Here is a 17,640-nt window from a genome sequence, read left to right as displayed (position 1 = left end):
TCGAGAGAATGTTGAGGGTATTACACAGGGAACAAGTTTGTATTTGTGGTAGTACTTGGAAAGGTACATTTCTTATTTTTATTAGTCTGACATATGAATTTGGTGTTACTGTTGGTCTGAATAGTAGGCTAGTTGAATTTAGGAATGTGTGCCATTCTGGTGTTAGTGTTACTGTGCAGTATATAGGATGTGTTTTTGGTGCAAGGCTGCTCTGTCTCTGATTGATCCCCCTCTCCTCTGTTTCCTCAGAACGCTGAGGTGTCTGTCTTCGAGGTCAACATCCGCTTCATTGGAGGACTGCTTGCCGCCTATTACCTCTCAGGACAGGAGGTAACTATTCACCTGGGATTAGTTTACACTGTGTGTGTGTGTCTGCAAAGGGGGGAGTCTTTGCTGTGTGTTGTCAATTGTGGGAGGCAGGGGAGGGTTTACTTTGTGTGTGTGTGTTTGGGGGGGGTATTTGACAGGCTGTTGATGAAGCACCAGACTTTGTTCAGCTGAACAGAATGCAAAAGAGGTAGAGAAGCAGAGGCAGGGGAGAGCAAAATGAAAAATAGGTTCAGATTAGGAACGCAAAGGGAGTGAAAGCAAGGAGAGGAAGAGAAAGGGGGATAGAGTCTTTCATTAGCCATCTGGGGAGTGATGGAGGCCCACAGGTTAGAGATGGTCGCCTGGGAAATAACACTTGAGGTGCACCATGTTAATGAACACACACACACCTCCCAACATTCTTATCTGCCCTCTAGCTCTAATGAAAATGACCACAAATCCTCCTCCTGTCCCCCTCCTCGCTCTCTCCCCCTCTTTTTCCCCTCTTTCTGTCTCTCTCCCCTGCGGTATCAGTCATCCCCCTCTCCCAGCTCCTATTAGAGGAATGCGAGTGGTGGAATTGAGCTCCAGCCATGCGTTTCGGCCTCTCTGCCGGCTCCTCGTCTAACAGGAGCAGATCTCTGGCTGCGCTCCATGCTCCCTCTTAATGCTCATCTCTCCTCCCCTCCTTTCCTTCACTCGCTTGCTTAACTTCCACTGTCCTCTTCTCATTCACTCTCTGACGTTACTCTCACCTCTCCCTCTTTCCCCCTCTGAATAAATGGTGATACTTCTGCAGAGGCTGGAGTATTGGTGCGGTAGGGAATCAGAGATGTTGAGGCATGGTGTGGTAGGGAATCAGAGATGTTGTGGTAGGGAATCAGAGATGTTGTGGTAGGGAATCAGAGATGTTGTGGTAGGGAGTCGGAGAGATGTTGAGGCTGGGTGTGGTAGGGAATTGGAGAGCTGTTGCGGCTGGGTGTGGTAGGGAATCAGAGATGTTGAGGCTGAAGGAGTGTTGTGGTTGGGAGGGGTGATATCGTTCGTCCATTGGGTTATAGCTCTTTGAGTCCTTTATTCCATGTGTGTCGGCATGCCAGAGAACTAGCCCTGCCATGCAGTGATGGATGATGTGTACTCCTCTGCTCTCCTCCTCTCTCCTCTTCTTTCCCTTCTTTCTCCATTCGGTCAGTTTCATTACTTTATTTTTTTCTCTCACAAACTCCTTCACTCTGCCCCTCTCCTTCTTTCTCTCCTGAAAGGTGCTTGGTCCTCTGGCATATGTAGTTTAGGTGAAAGGTGCTAGCGCCTCTGGAAGGGCTGGGCAATATTGACTGAATTTCATTTAATAGAATATATGTTTTGGTGCGATATTCAAAATGCCTGTATCGCAAGAATTGTTTATTGTATTTTTTCATGGGCATTTACTGTGGTTCTTCCTTTAAAAGTTGTCGTACTGCAGCACAGCATGCAGGCTGCCACAAATTTCTATGGCACATTATTTAACCTTTCTAGCGCAGGCGTTCCGCTAGCGGAACCCCTCGACAACATTCAGCTGAAAAGGCAGCGCGCGAAATTTAAAAAATGTTTTGTTCGATAATGTGCATATTTATATCCAAAAATGTCAGTTTACATTGACGTATTACCTGCAGTAATGTTTTGATACCAAAACATCCAGTGATTTGCAGAAATACTCATAATAAACATTGATAAAAGATACAACTGTTACTCACAGAATTAAAGATAGACTTCTCCTTAATGCAACCGCTGTGTCAAGTCAAAGGGAGCCTTGAATAGAACAGACAATATGGGATAGATTTTTAGAAATGTAGCTTAATTAATTTGAATACTGTTTTTTTCTATTCCAAGACAAATTGAAATGTATTTTTTACTGTAGCTGTGGTACTGTAGGCCTAAGGGTTTCCGTTAGGAAGATATGGCACTGGACAACGTGTTTCTATTCCAAGAAAACAAAAATGCATTTGTTACTGTAGCTGTTTTAGCGTAACTTACTTATTGGCATAAAGGCCTGCTTAAATATACAGTACATCAATCACTCATTCATTTGTGCATGTCATCACACAGCATACAAGTCATCCATGTCTTTAATTACAGTCAAGCATTTTAGTTATAAACTAAATAAGAAATGGAGCCTTGATTTTTAATTTTACATTCACGGCTAAAACGATTTAATTGAGGGTTTCAGGTAGGAAAAGATGGCGCTGTACAACGTGACCGGTCGGGTGTAGGTCTAGGCTACTAAGTGACTGCGAGTGAAGAGCAAATTAACCCTTACATTTCCACATAAAAATCTGATTTATAAAGACCAGTCCCCACGCTCTGTCATTCAGTGATATTTATTCCCTCCATCTGCATTTTGAATTAGTATTTTTATCATTATTTTATTAACGAAAGCATAAATATGTTGATGAGCAAATACGGTACAATATATGCTTGATCCAACATTTTCCGGTTGCATGAGGTTTAGAGTTAGAAATGTACAACTTTAGAGTACTTAATACATTGCAAGTTGGGGGTGATTTCTTTTCACACCGACAGTAGCCGAGCTATTAGACTATCCTTTTATAAAGGTTGAAGTCTATTGTCTTGCTAATAGCCCATCCCTGGGAACCTTGTTTACAGAATTCACAGCCTGCTACGCTTGTGAAAAACAAAATGCCTCCAGCTGTCCATCACTACTGTAAATAAAAACACAGCATCTACAGTGCTACAAATATATTATTGAATTCGATAGAAAAAATCAATTGCACATAATTTCCCATTGTATACTAACAAGTGGTTGCCATGGTGAATAATCCAATAATAATTGGTATGGCACAGCTCTCGGAACTCATTAAGAGGTGGCTTCTGAATGAAAATACTTGCAGATCAATAAAATGTCCCTGTAGATCTAATTAAGGATTCTAAATTAATATCTAAGGGGCATTTTTCGGTAGGGCAAATCTGGTCTGTGATATTGATTTAGAGATGTAAAACGTTACAGAGAAATATCTAAGGGGCTTTTATACAATTACAATGCTCCCCCTCCCCTCCTTGGCAAGTGTATTGTCCTGCTAATAGTCCATCATGAGTGGATGGCCTCTTTTGTATTCCAATGTATTGAATGAATGTATTAATTAGTAATTTACCATTCTCAGAGTGGAAACATTGTTTGCAGAGTTCACAATCTCTTTTTCTAGTCCTCTGATGGTTACAGTCCTAACCCTGGAACGGGTAGCTGGCTTGATGAGAACTTTGTCCATTTTGTCTGTTTTCTTTGGTCGCAATGTCATTTATGTTTATTTTTTATAAATAACTCGTTTTTAAATGGTAACTGTGTTAGCGCCCCCATAGGTTGAAGAGGTTATGTCATTATTGGATAAAGAAACGTTCCCGTTTTAAGCGCAATATTTTGTCACGAAAAGATGCTCGACTATGCATATAATTGGCAGCTTTGGAAAGAAAACACTGACGTTTTCAAAACTGCAAAGATATTATCTGTGAGTGCCCCAGAAATGATGCTACAGCCGAAACCAAGATGTAACCTCAAACAGGAAATGAGCTGAATTTCTGAAGCTCTGTTTTACTATCGTCTCCTTATATGGCTGTGAACGAGCTTATGCTCTCTGCCGTTCGTCCAAGATGTCTGCAGCATTGTGACGTATTTGTAGGCATATCATTGGAAGATTGGCCATAAGAGACTACATTTGCCAGGGGTCCGTCCGGTGTCCTTTGTCTAAGTTGGTGCGTAATTCCCAGTGGCAATCATTTTACCGTGCGATAACAGAGGGAGAAGCACACTTCCAGGAACGATACATCATTGAAGAGATATGTGAAAAACACCTTGAGGATTGGTTCTAAACAACGTTTGCCATGTTTCAGTCGATATTATGGAGTTAATTTGGAAAAAAGTTCGGCGTTTGGATAACTGAATTTTCGGGGGTTTTTGGTAGCCAAACGTGACGCACCAAACGGACCGATTTCTCCTGCACAAAAAATCTTTCAGGAAAAACTGAACATTTGCTATCTAACTGAGAGTCTCCTCATTGAAAACATCCGAAGTTCTTCAAAGGTAAATGATTTATTGAATGTTTTTGTGAAAATGTTGCCTGGTGATGCTAATGCTAAATGCTAACGCTAAATGCTCAATTCTAGTTTTGCTATGGTAGAGAAGCATATTTTTGAAAATCTGAGATGACAGTGTTGTTAACAAAAGGCTAAGCATGAGAGCTAGCATATTGATTTCATTTCATTTGCGATTTTCATGAATAGTTAACGTTGCGTTATGGTAATGGGCTTTAGGCTGTAGTCATGATCCCGGATCCGGGTTGGCTCGACGCAAGAAGTTAAGGGGGTAGTATGGGGTGGGGTGAGGTGAGGAGTACTTGAAAGGTGTGACTTGCAGTTTACGATAAGCCATAAGTATACATCAGATTGCCGATTGTCCTCACTTTGATGCTATAACAACATACTGTAGCACCATGACCAGGATCTCTGTTCATTTAAGTGAGCAGATTAAGGCTTTTAGGAGGAATGGAAAATTATCTGTCAGTTCATAAACCATGTGCCATTGAATCGCGACATCTCAAATCTCTTCCCAACTATTTTGCAATCTATACGGCACAGCTGTCATTTTTTTGGTCCTTAAATGAAACGGGTATATTTTTATTTATCACAATTTTCTTTAACCAATTATAGTCTTTAATGCAGGGCCCACAGACAAGTTCCTTACTTTTCCTCCCTTCCACTTGATAAAGGTTCCAATTAATAACGTGTTTTTTTAAAATCAATTAGTACATCTAAGTTTAACCACACTATTTGTTGTATTATTTGTTTTGTCTTTTCTGGTGGATTAAACTGAAATTGCAACCAACTTTCTATGGCTTGTTTAAAAAATAACGATATCTTCATCAGCAAAGAATTACTTTCTATAGATGTCTTTCACACTGTGGTAAATAAAAACAGTTTGTTAATTAGAATGATTTATTTCTGTTTTTAGAAGGAGAGAAACCAAAAGCCCACCATGCCTATTTTTTTTAAATCGTCATTCCACATGTCAAGTGTAATTCCCGCATTGTATTTACCCAAGTTCTCTCTTAACTCCAGGACCACCGACAGTTTGTCATTGTTGCCTGAGGCACAAATCTAGTGCCAGAGAAGAGAGGACTCTTAGACTGAAAACGCCTCCCATTAATTTATGACAAGATAGTCATTTTGTTCCACAATTTAGACTACTGATAGATCAGCGTTCTAACTCCCCCTGTGGTATTGTGGTGCAATGACAGAATGCCTCTATCTACCACGAACGGCGGAGCAAGCGTGAAACCTTTAAAGGAAGAACCACTGTATGTCCGCTTGTTCATGTCTTTTTGGTCTCATCCCCTTTTGCTCCATTCTTTGCTGTGTGCACCTTCCCATTTATACACGCACCAAGCCCCTCCCCCTCCCCCAAGACCAGAGATCACTTCTTCCTCTCTGACAAGTGGTTTCAACTCACTATTTGTATTTGAGTTTTTGGTCCAACAGAATGGGTCATATGGAGACTGAAACATGCATGGTTCTGGTTAAATTTGTAACAAAGGGCATTTTCATAGACCGACTTGAAAGCCATATCAGTGATTGCAAAAAAGCAGATTCAACTATTTTGATAAAATAATGACGTTATTAGTGGGTCTTATGGGTAAGGGAGGCTTATATTTAACCTAGGTATAAGTTCACAAGCACTGAATTCATTTGATTATGGCTGACTTAGAAATGCAGTGAATTTTATATTTTAATTGTATAACGAAGCTTATTTAAAGAAACATTAAAAAAAATCAATGTATATATTGTGACTCGACCATAAGAATAAGAAATGACAATAAAATAAATACAAATATCCTAGTGTCTTGTATGTGTAGATTAGGTGAAAGGTGCTATTGCCTCTGGGATATGTAGTTTTGGTGAAAGCTGCTTGGCGCTCTACTGTTTAGACCAGGAGGACAACAGCTAACAGCCTGTACAGAGTAATAACCTCTCCGCAGAGAGAGAAACAATGGGGGGAGCGAGCGATGGGGGAGCGAGAGAGAGACGGGCGGGAAACACGGAGAGCAAGCTGATTGCAGAGAGAAAACAGGAGAAGGGAGCAGGTCTTGTAATGTAAGATAATGAGCTGGGACACTGACACACTGCAGCTAGACCGCTGTCTCTACAATACATATTTTTCCTTCCTTTCTCCCTCCCTCCATCTTGCGTGCTCTCCCCGGTTTATCAAGTATGCTGTGCTCTACTTTGCTATGTCTTTCAGTTTGGTGCTGTGAGCCGAGGCTGTGTCTGTCTCGCTGGGGAGCGTTTGACTCACTTTCATATTGTCAAACATGGAGCCCATCAAATGCAGAACACCGCTCCCTCTGTCACACTGGCCGGCTGCCATTGCACCGAGGGAGGGAGGGAGGGACTGCATATGAATAGTATGGATGTGAGAGAATCAGCTAGGTCATATAGAAGATAATCATGCAATTTAATTGGTTAAGTTGGAGGGCATACAATCTGGATTGGCTAGAATGGCCTGAGCTCAGGTAAAATTTCTTGATTAGTAAATTCAGTCACGCAGTTGTGGATAAATTCCCAAGAACACAGTCCCATGGTTTTCCAAGCTTGTTAATGAGGCCTGATACCATAGAATATAGTATATGACAAATAATAAAGGAATGACACAGGATTAAGTTAAACAATAATTAGCAAAGTAATAAACGGTGTAAACCCCATAGACATAGAATCGTGAGTTGACCTAATCCTGTCTCTCCCTGGAGCCTTTGAGGGCCTTCTTCATAAACAGGCTCATTCACCAGATGTCACAGTATACCTTCTGATCATTTTATGGGACTCCATTACATGTACACAGTGGCATACTCTCCCAGAGAGAGAGATGACGGAGAGTGTATGTGTGCCTCAATGTGTGTTAGGGCTGCACAATTAATCTAATTCACATCGAAATCAAAATATTGAAATGTGCAGAGATCCAAATCGCATGCAGTATTATGAGACGCATTTTAGCCGGGTGTAATGTTCGTTTTTATAGTTAACTCAGTTTTTTTTCTCCTTTTGCGGCTGCTTCCCACACACCAACACCATGGCACTCAAGTACTGCAGTTCCTCCTCCTCGCTGTTAGATTCACTATGTTTGCGTGCTGTTCTGTTAGGTGAAATGCGAACACGAACAATGCTACTTTCCACTTTTTTGTTTCTTATTATAAATAATTATAAATAATGATTCTAACTGTTTACCCAAGTATTTTGATCTGTATTGCACGTGAAATTGCATTTCATTTTTTTGCCAAGATCGTTGTTTGTTAGTGTTTTTATTTTTTAGTGTGTGTGTGTGTGCTCCCTGGCAGGCTGAGTGGTCCTGTGGGTCTATCCCAGTGAGACCAGGGCTCATATACTCATATGTGTAATAACAGGATCAGCTCCTAAATTCTAGGATAGGTGGGAGCAGCAGATTAGAGTCAGCACTACGACCAGCCAGCCATAGTTCCAAATCTGCAATCTAGGAATACTGCCGACTGACCCGGCCTGCCAACCTGGCCTCACAGCTAATCATGATAAGGGGATGGCGAAAGGGAGAGCTTGTTAACCAATGAGAGTCAAAGCCAGGGGGGTTCTTCTAAGCTGTATGGAATTGTTTTAAGAAATTCATAGTAAGGATAATTAAGCTATTTGATTTCATGTAGCTATTTGACTCCTGAAGTACACTACCAAAGTATGTGGACACCCCTTCAAATGAGTGGATTCTGCTATTTGAGCCACACCTGTTTCTGACGGGTATATAAAATTGAGCACACAGCCATGCATTCTCCATAGACAAACATTCAACGTAGCACCATCATAGGATGCAACCTTTCCAACAAGTCAGTTTGTACAATTTCTGCAAAATTGTCTGGGCTGTTTTTCACGGTTCGGGCTAGGCCCGTTAGTTCCAGTGAAGGGAAATCTTAACGTACAGCATACAATGAGATTCTAGATTATTCTGGTTCGTCTTGATCGTTGTGGAAGAACTTGACTGACCTGCAGAGAGCCCTGACCTCAATCCCATTGAACACCTTTGGGATGAATTGAAACGCTGACTGCGAGCCAGACCTTTCGCCCGACCCCACTAATATCCCCGCAACAATATTCCAACATCTAGTGGAAAGCCTTCCCAGATGAGTGGAGGCTGTTATAGCTGCAAAGGGGGGACCAACTCCATATTAATGCCCATGATTTTGGAATGAGATGTTTGTCGAGCAGGTGTCCACGTACTTTTGGTCATGTAGTGTAGTTGTGCATTCTTCATGCGTGTGTGTGTCCGGTTATTCTAGTGGTCTCTGAGAAGAGATCTGAGCTTCCTGTAAACCAGCTCAGATGCTTTGTGATGTTTCTTTGTCCCGTGTAAACTCTTGCTGTATTGTTACGTCTCGTAAGTATGTTTCCTCTCTTTCTGAAGCTTTTTCTCAACTTTCATTCGCCCTCTCTGTCTCTAGGTGTTTAAGGTGAAGGCGGTTCAGTTGGCTGAGAAGCTGCTCCCAGCCTTCAACACTCCCACAGGCATCCCCTGGGCCATGGTCAATCTCAAGAGGTCAGTCTCGGATCACAACGCAACCCTAGATCTACGTCCCCAACTACCACAATCTAATTTCAGCATGATTCTGTATTTAATGATTCAAAGTGTGTCTGTTCTCCCTGTGTTCAGTGGTGTGGGTCGTAACTGGGGCTGGGCGTCAGCAGGCAGTAGTATCCTAGCAGAGTTTGGAACCCTCCACATGGAGTTTGTCCACCTCACTTACCTCACCGGGAACCCTGCATACTATCAGAAGGTGAGACACCTCCTTAGTACTGGTGTGTGTGTGTGGGTGGGTGTCTGGTAGCCTGAGCAGCCGCTAGTGGGCTTTTTTGATTTCCACTATCATCTGGGCTTGATGTGTACAGAAGGTAATGCACTCTTTTCCCCATGTGACCGGTTTGTACATTAAACATTCTCCATTCAGGCTGCAAAGCTTCGATTTCCTCAACTAGATTTAATGGCGAGAAGGTGGAAAAAACAGGGGGGAAATCTAATTTTATTTGCCATATGCGCCGAATACAACAGCTGTAGCCCTTAGCGTGAAATGCTTACTTATACAAGCCCTTGACCAACAATGCAGTTTGAAGAAAATAGAGTAAATAAAATATTTTCATTTTTTACTTTATTTAATAACACAATAAAATAACAATAATGAGGTTATATACAGGGGGTACCGGTTAGTCGAGTTAATTTGTACATGTAGATAGGGGTAAAGGGACTATGCATAGATAATAAACAGCGAGTAGCAGCAGTGTAAAAACAAAGGGGGGCGGTCAATTCAAATAGTCCAGGTGGCCATTTTATTAATTGTTCAGTAGTCTTATGGCTTGGGGGTAGAAGCTGTTAAAGAGCCTTTTGGATCTAGACTTGGTGCTCCGGTACCGCTTGCCGTGTGGTAGCAAAGAGAACAGTCTATGACTTGGGTGACTGGAGCCTTTGACCATTTTTTGGGGCTTTCCTTGACACTGCTTAGTATAGAGGTCCTGGATGGTAGGAAGCTTGGCCCCGGTGATGTACTGGGCTGTACGCTCTACCCTCTAGCACCTTACGGTCGGATGCCGAGCTGTTGCCATACCAGGCGGTGATGCAACCTGTCAGGATACTCTCAATGGTGCAACTGTAGAACTTTGAGGATCTGGGGGAACCATGCAAAATCTTTTCAGTCTCCTGGGGGGGGGGGGGGGGGGTGTGTGACTCGTGACTGTCTTAGTGTGTTTGGACAATGATAGTTTGTTGGTGATGTGGACACCAATGAACTTGAAACTCTCGACCTGCTCCACTACAGCTCAGTTGATGTGAATGGGGGTGTGTTTGGCCCTTTTCCAATAGTCCACGATCTTCTCCTTTGTCTTGCTGACGGGCGGCCCGTCAGGAAGTCCAGGATCCAGTTGCAGAGGGAGTTTAGCCCCAGGGTCCTTAGCTTAGTGAGGAGCTTTGTGGGCACTATGGTGTTGAACGCTGAGCTGTTGTCAATGACTAGCATACTCACACAGGTGTTCCTTTTGTCCAGGTGGGAAAGGGCAGTGTGGATTGAGATTGTCATCTGTGGATCTGTTGGATCGGTATGCAAATTGGACTGGGTTTAGGGTATCCAGGATGATGGTGTTGATGTGAGCCATGACCAGCCTTTCAAAGCACTTCATGGCTACAGATGTGAGTGCTACGGGCAGTAGTCATTTAGGCAGCTTACATTCGCTTTCTTGGCCACAGGGACTATGGTGGTCTGTTTGAAATATGTAGGTATTACAGACTGTCAAGGAGAGGTTGAAAATGTCAGTGACGACACCACTTTCCACCACCATGCTAGAGTGACTAATGCTTAGGAATGCTAGTCCTAGGTGTTGCATACCCCGTTATCGCTATTAAATATAGTTCAGGAGGAAATCAACGCCTTTGCAGCCTGACGGGATAAAAGAAAGATGAATGAACCGGTCGCCGGGGGACACGAGTGTATTACCGACTGTACAGTCGTAGCTAAAAGTTTTGAGAATGACAAAATTATTTCCACAAAATTTGGTGCTTCAGTGTCTTTAGATATTTTTGTCAGATGTTACTATGGAATACTGAAGTATAATTACAAACATTTCATAAGTGTCAAAGGCTTTTATTGACAATTACATGAAGTTGATGCAAAGAGTCAATATTTGCAGTGTTGACCCTTCTTTTTCAAGACCTCCACAATCCGCCCTGGCATGCTGTCAATTAACTTATGGGCCACATCCTGACTGATGGCAGCCCATTCTTGCATAATCAATGCATGGAGTTTGTCAGAATTTGTGGGTTTTTGTTTGTCCACCCACCTCTTGAGGATTGACCACAAGTTCTCAATGGGATTAAGGTCTGGGGAGTTTCCTGGCCATGGACCCAAAATATCAATGTTTTGTTCCCTGAGCCACTTAGTTATCACTTTTGCCTTATGGCAAGGTGCCCCATCATGCTGGCAAAGGCATTGCTCGTGACCGAACTGTTCCTGGATGGTTGGGAGAAGTTGCTCTCGGAGGATGTCCTGGGACCATTCTTTATTCATGGCTGTGTTCTTAGGCAAAATTGTGAGTGGGCCCACTCCCTTGGCTGAGAAGCAACCCCACACATGAATGGTCTCAGGATGCTTTACTGTTGGCATGACACAGGACTGATGGTAGTGCTCACCTTGTCTTCTCTGGACAAGCTTTTTTCCAGATGCCCCAAACAATCGGGAAAAGGGATTCATCAGAGAAAATGACTTTACCCCAGTCCTCAGCAGTCCAATCCCTGTACCTTTTGCAGAATATCAGTCTGTCCCTGATGTTTTTCCTGGAGAGAAGTGGCTTCTTTGCTGCCCTTCTTGATACCAGGCCATCCTCAAAGTCTTCGCCTCACTGTGCGTGCAGATGCACTCACAGCTGCCTGCTGCCATTCCTGAGCAAGCTCTGTACTGGTGGTGCCCCGATCCCGCAGCTGAATCAACTTTACGAGACTGTCCTGGCGCTTGCTGGACTTTCTTGGGCACCCTGAAGCCTTCTTCACAACAATTCAACCGTTCTCCTTGAAGTTCTTGATGATCCGATACATGGTTGATTTATGTGCAATCTCACTGGCAGCAATATCCTTGTCTGTGAAGCCCTTTTTGTGCAAAGCAATGATGACTGCACATGTTTCCTTGCAGGTAACCATGATTGACAGAGGAAGAACAATGATTCCAAGCACCACCCTCCTTTTGAAACTTCCAGTCTGTTATTCGAACTCAATCAGCATGACAGAATGATCTCCAGCCTTGTCCTCGTCAACACTCACACCTGTGTTAACTTCTTAAGGTATAGGGGGCTGCATTTTCACTTTTGGATAAATGGCGTGCACAATTTCATCTTCCTGCCACTCATGCCAAGAATATAAGATATGCATATTATTAGTAGATTTGGATAGAAAACACTGAAGTTTCTAAAACTGTTTGAATCATGTCTGTGAGTATAACAGAACTTATGTAGCAGGCAAAACCTGGAGGACTAACCGTTCAGATTTTCTTTTTTTTTAGGTCTCTGTTCACTGAGTTCTCATTGGCAAACGATATTTCTTAGGAACTTGTTTTCAGTTCCTACCGCTTCCACTGGATGTCACCAGTCTTTGGAATTTGGTTGAGGTTATTCATTTGTGCAATGAAGAAGTAGAGCCAACTAGGACTGCGTAATACTGTTGAGAGTTTCGCAAGACTTGAAAAGTAGCTTGGTTTGTGTTCCTGTATTGAACACAGATAGACCCGTCTTCAATTTGATCAATTATTAACATTTAAAAAATACCTAAAGTTCTATTACAAAAGTAGATTGAAAAGTTTATAGGCAACTTTTGAAATATTTTGTAGTGACTCGCGCATTTTGGAAGCTGTTTTTTTCTGGATCAAACGCGACAAATACATTTACATTTTGGATATATATGGACGGAATGAATCGAACAAAAGGACCAATTGTGATGTTTATGGGACATATTGGAGTGCCAACAAAAGAAGCTCGTCAAAGGTAAGGCATGTGTTATATTTTATTTCTGTGTTTTGTGTAGCGCATGGTTGAAATATGCTACCCTTTTTGTTTACTGTTGTGCTATCATCAGCTTTTCGCCGAAAAGCCTTTTTAAAATCTGACATGTTGGCTGGATTCACAATGAATGTAGCTTTAATTGAGTATCTTACATGTGTGATTTAATGAAAGTTAGATTTTTATATCAATTTATTTGAATTTGCTGCACTGCATTTTCCCTGGTTTTTGGCCAAGTGGGACGCAAGCGTCCCCTTTACCATGAGAAGTTAACGAGAGAATCACTGACATGATGTCAGCTGGTCCTTTTGTGGCAGGGCAGAAATGCAGTGGAAATGTTTTTGGGGGATTCAGTTAATTTGCATGGCAAAGAGGGACTTCGCAATTAATTGCAATTCATCTGATCACTCTTCATAACATTCTGGAGTATATGCAAATTACCATCATACAAACTGAGGCAGCAGACTTTGAAAATTAATATTTGTGTCATTCTCAAAACTTTTGGCCACGCCTGTACACATCAAGGCCAAACGATGGTGGAGATCTATAAAGCCCACTAGTGGCTTTCCAGGCTTAGTGTCTGTGTGTTCTCCTGGGTAAGAGAGATTCATGTCTCCTCTAACCCTGTCAGGTGATGCACATACGGAAGCTGCTGGCCAAAATGGACCGACCCAACGGGCTCTACCCAAACTATCTGAACCCTCGTACCGGCCGCTGGGGCCAACGTAAGTATCTGTTGTCTCTCACTTCATCAGAGAATAATACTGACAGGTGTGTGTGCCTGTGCTCACCACTGTGGGCCGCTAGGCTGTGCAAATGACTGTGTGAGTACTGGGTGTTTTTGGAGCTTTAATAAATATGTATAATTAGAAGCTGTTGGCAGGAGGCATCTTAACTAATTGTTAATTACCCTGACTTAGACAGAGCAGTTTAATTACTGTTTCTACCTCTCACTGCTCAACCTGACCACACACCCACCCACACTCACACGCCAGGGTTTCCATTGTGGCACAGGAAAACGTGACCGGGAAGATTATAATTTACCGGCCATTTGAGAAATGTACTGGACCCATAAGCATTGGATAAAAAACCCATTAGGGTGTCTAACCATGGTGCTCAGAAATACAGAAATCACATTTAGATTATGGTAATTCATCTGAACCTCTTGACACTATGGAGCAGTATTTTCATTTTTGGAAAAATAATGGCTAGGCTATTTCTCAGGACAAGATGCTAGAATATTCATATAATTGACAGCTCTAAAGTTTCCAAAACTGTAAAAATATTGTCTGTGACTATAACAGAACTGATATTGCAGGCGAAAGCCTGAGAAAAATCCAATCAGGAAGTGACTCTTATTTTGAAACCTCTGCGTTCCTATTCCTCCCTATTGAGCATTGAAAGGGATATCAACCAGATTCATTTTTCTATGGCTTCCCTAATGTCTACAGTCACAAGACATAGTTTCATGCTTTTATTTTGAAAAATTAGCGTGAACGTCAACATTGCGTCAGTGGTCAGCTGGTGGCTCTCAGAGTGATTTGTGCGTAATAGCTGCTCCTCTCGCTCCTACTAAGAAGCCATTTTTCTGTCGATATTATGGATCTAATTTGGAATATTTTTCGGCGTTGTCGTGACCGCAATTTCCGGTGGATTTCTCAACAAATTGTGAAGAACAAACGGAGGTATTTCGGCTATAAAAATAATCTTTATGAAACCAAATGAACATTGGCCTTCTAACTGGGAGTCTCGTGAGTGAAAACATCCGAAGCTCATCAAAGGTAAACAATTTAATTTGATTGCTTTTCTGATTTTCGTGACCAAGCTGCCTGCTGCTAGCTGGACATAATGCTATGCTAGGCTATCGATAAACTTACACAAATGCTTGTCTTGCTTTGGATGTAAAGCATAATTTCAAAATCTGAGATGACAGGGTGATTAACAAAAGGCTAAGCTGTGTTTCACAATATTTCACTTGTGATTTCATGAATATGAATATTTTCTATTAAGATTTTTTGTCCGTTGCGTTATGCTAATTAGTGTAGTTGATAACAATTCTCCCGGATCCGGGAGGGGTAGTTCTAAGAATGAAAACACAACATGCAACTCATGTAAAGAAGCAGCCAATACAACATAATTTTCAAACATTTGCCAAAATGCAATTTGCCAGAAAACACCATTCTAAACAGCGCACCTGATAGCGGTTCCATATGTCACCGAGATTTAAAATCTATTTTAGAAACTTAGTGAGAATCTACAGATACAACAACTCGGATGGGTTGCTAATACAGTGCATTTGGAAAGTATTGCAACCCTTTGACTTTTTCCACGTTTTGTTACTTTACAGCGTTATTCTAAAATAGATTTTTTTTTAATTCTCCCTTGACAATCTACACACTAACCCATAATGACAAAGCAAAAACAGGTACTTTTTTAATAACAAATATGAAATTTACATAAGTATTTAGACCTTTTACTCCCTTACTTTTGGCAGGGATTACAGCCTCGCGTCTTCTTGGGTATGACACTACAAGCTTGGCACACCTGTATTTGGGGAGTTTCTCCCATTCTTCTCTGCAGATCCTCTCATGCTCTGTCAGGTTGGATGGGGAGCGTCGCTGCACAGCTATTTTCAGGTCTCTCGAGAGATGTTCGTTTGGGTTCAAGTCCGGGCTCTGGCTGGGCCCCTCAAGGACATTCAGAGACTTGTCCCGAAGCCACTCCTATTTTGTCTTAGCGCTTCCTGATGGAAGGGGAACCTCTGCCCCCTGCTCCAGAGCGCTCTTCATCAAGGATCTTTCTGTACTTTGCTCCGTTCATCTTTCCCTCAATCCTGACTAGTCTCCCAGTCCCTACCACTGAAAAACTTACCCACTCCATGATGCCACCACCACCATGCTTCACCGTAGGGATGGTGCCAGGTGTCCTCCAGACGTGACGCTTTGCATTCAGGCCAAAGAGTTCAATCTTGGTTTCATCAGAGAAGAGAATCTTGTTTCTCATGTGAAATTGGATTTGGGGCCGATTGTGACTAAAAACACTATCAATTGGATCTTTAACATGTGGAAATGGGGATAAGTATTATTAATAGTTTTTCACAAGCGTAGCAGGATGGGATATTAGCTGAACAATAGACTATTCAACCTTTACTAAAGAATTGTCTAATAGCCGAGCTAGCTGAGCCTACTTAAAAATTATTTGTATCTAACAACACACGGTTAATGTTAAGATTTGTTTATATATATACACACACACACACAGTTGAAGTCGGACGTTTACATACACTTAGGTTGGAGTCATTAAAACTAGTTTTTCAACCACTCCACAAATTATTTCACTTATCATTCACTTTATCACAATTCCAGTGGGTCAGAAGTTTACATACACTAAGTTGACTGTGCCTTTAAACAGCTTGGTAAATTCCAGAAAATGTCATAGCTTTAGAAGCTTCTGATAGGCTAATTGACCTCATTTGAGTCAATTGGAGGTGTACCTGTGGATGTATTTCAAGGCCTACCTTCAAACTCATTGCCTCTTTGCTTGACATGGGAAAATCAAAAGAAATCAGCCTAGACCTCAGAAAAAAAATTGTAGACCTCCACAAGTCTGGTTCATCTTTGGGAGCAATTTTAAAACGCCTGAAGGTACCACGTTCATCTGTACAAACAATAGTACGCTATTATAAACACCATGGGACCACACAGCCGTCATACCGCTCAGGAAGGAGACTGGTTCTGTCTCCTAGAGATTAACGTACTTTGGTGCGAAAAGTGCAAATCAATCCCAGAACAACCGAAAAGGAGCTTGAGAAGATGCTGGAGGAAACGGGTACAAAAGTATCTATATCCACAGTCAAACGAGTCCTATATTGACAACCTGAAAGGCCGCCCAGTAAAGAAGAAGCCACTGCTCCAAAACCCAGACTACGGTTTGCAACTGCACATGGGGACAAAGATCGTACTTTTTTGGAAAAATGTCCTCTGGTCTGATGAAACAAAAATAGAACTGTTTGGTCATAATGACCAATGTTAGGTTTGGAGGGAAAAGGGGGAGGCTTGCAACCCGAAGAACACCATCCCAACCGTGAGGCACGGAGGTGTCAGCATCATGTTGTGGGGGTACTTTGCTGCAGAAGGGACTGGTGCACTTCACAAAATAGATGGCATCATGAGGTAGGAAAATTATGTGGATATATTGAAGCAACATCTCAAGACATCAGTCAGGAAGTTAAAGCTTGGTTGCAAATGGGTCTTCCAAATGGACAATGACTCCAAGCATACTTCCAAAGTTGTGGCAAAATGGCTTAAGGACAACAAAGTCAAGGTATTGGAGTGGCCATCACAAAGCCCTGACCTCAATCCTATAGAAAATTTGAGGGCAGAACTGAAAGAGCGTGTGCAAGCAAGGAGGCCTACAAACCTGATTCCGTTACCACAGCTCTGTCAGGAGGAATGGGCCAACATTCACCCAACTTATTTGTGGGAAGCTTGTGGAAGAATACCCAAAACGTTTGACCCAAGTTAAACAATTTAAAGGCAATGCTACTAAACACTGATTGAGTGTATGTAAACTTCTGACCCACTGGGAATGTGATGAAAGAAATAACAGCTGAAATAAATCAAATAATCTCTACTATTATTTTGACATTTCACATTCTTACAATAAAGTGGTGATCCTAACTGACCTAAGACAGGGAATCTTTACTAGGATTAAATGTCAGGAATTGTGAAAAACTCAGTTTAATTG

General features: G+C 42.0%; 1 protein-coding gene across 3 annotated transcripts in view; it reads left to right on the top strand.

Moving 5' to 3' along the window:
• The window catches only part of LOC115112303 (mannosyl-oligosaccharide 1,2-alpha-mannosidase IB), a 116,397-nt gene that overhangs the window by 74,480 nt on the left and 24,277 nt on the right, over positions 1-17,640 (top strand). For all 3 annotated transcript variants that reach the window (XM_029639300.2, XM_029639290.2, XM_029639280.2), the window contains exons 7-10: positions 250-330; positions 8,811-8,905; positions 9,020-9,143; positions 13,526-13,619. In XM_029639300.2, the coding sequence (XP_029495160.2) occupies positions 250-330; positions 8,811-8,905; positions 9,020-9,143; positions 13,526-13,619 (394 nt within the window). The remainder of the gene's footprint in view (positions 1-249; positions 331-8,810; positions 8,906-9,019; positions 9,144-13,525; positions 13,620-17,640) is intronic.

Source organism: Oncorhynchus nerka, linkage group LG3 (genome assembly GCF_034236695.1).
Source record: "Oncorhynchus nerka isolate Pitt River linkage group LG3, Oner_Uvic_2.0, whole genome shotgun sequence".
NCBI classification, from domain to species: domain Eukaryota; kingdom Metazoa; phylum Chordata; class Actinopteri; order Salmoniformes; family Salmonidae; genus Oncorhynchus; species Oncorhynchus nerka.
The sequence above is the reverse complement of the archived record's forward strand: the minus strand, read 5'-3'. Positions and strand labels throughout refer to the sequence as shown.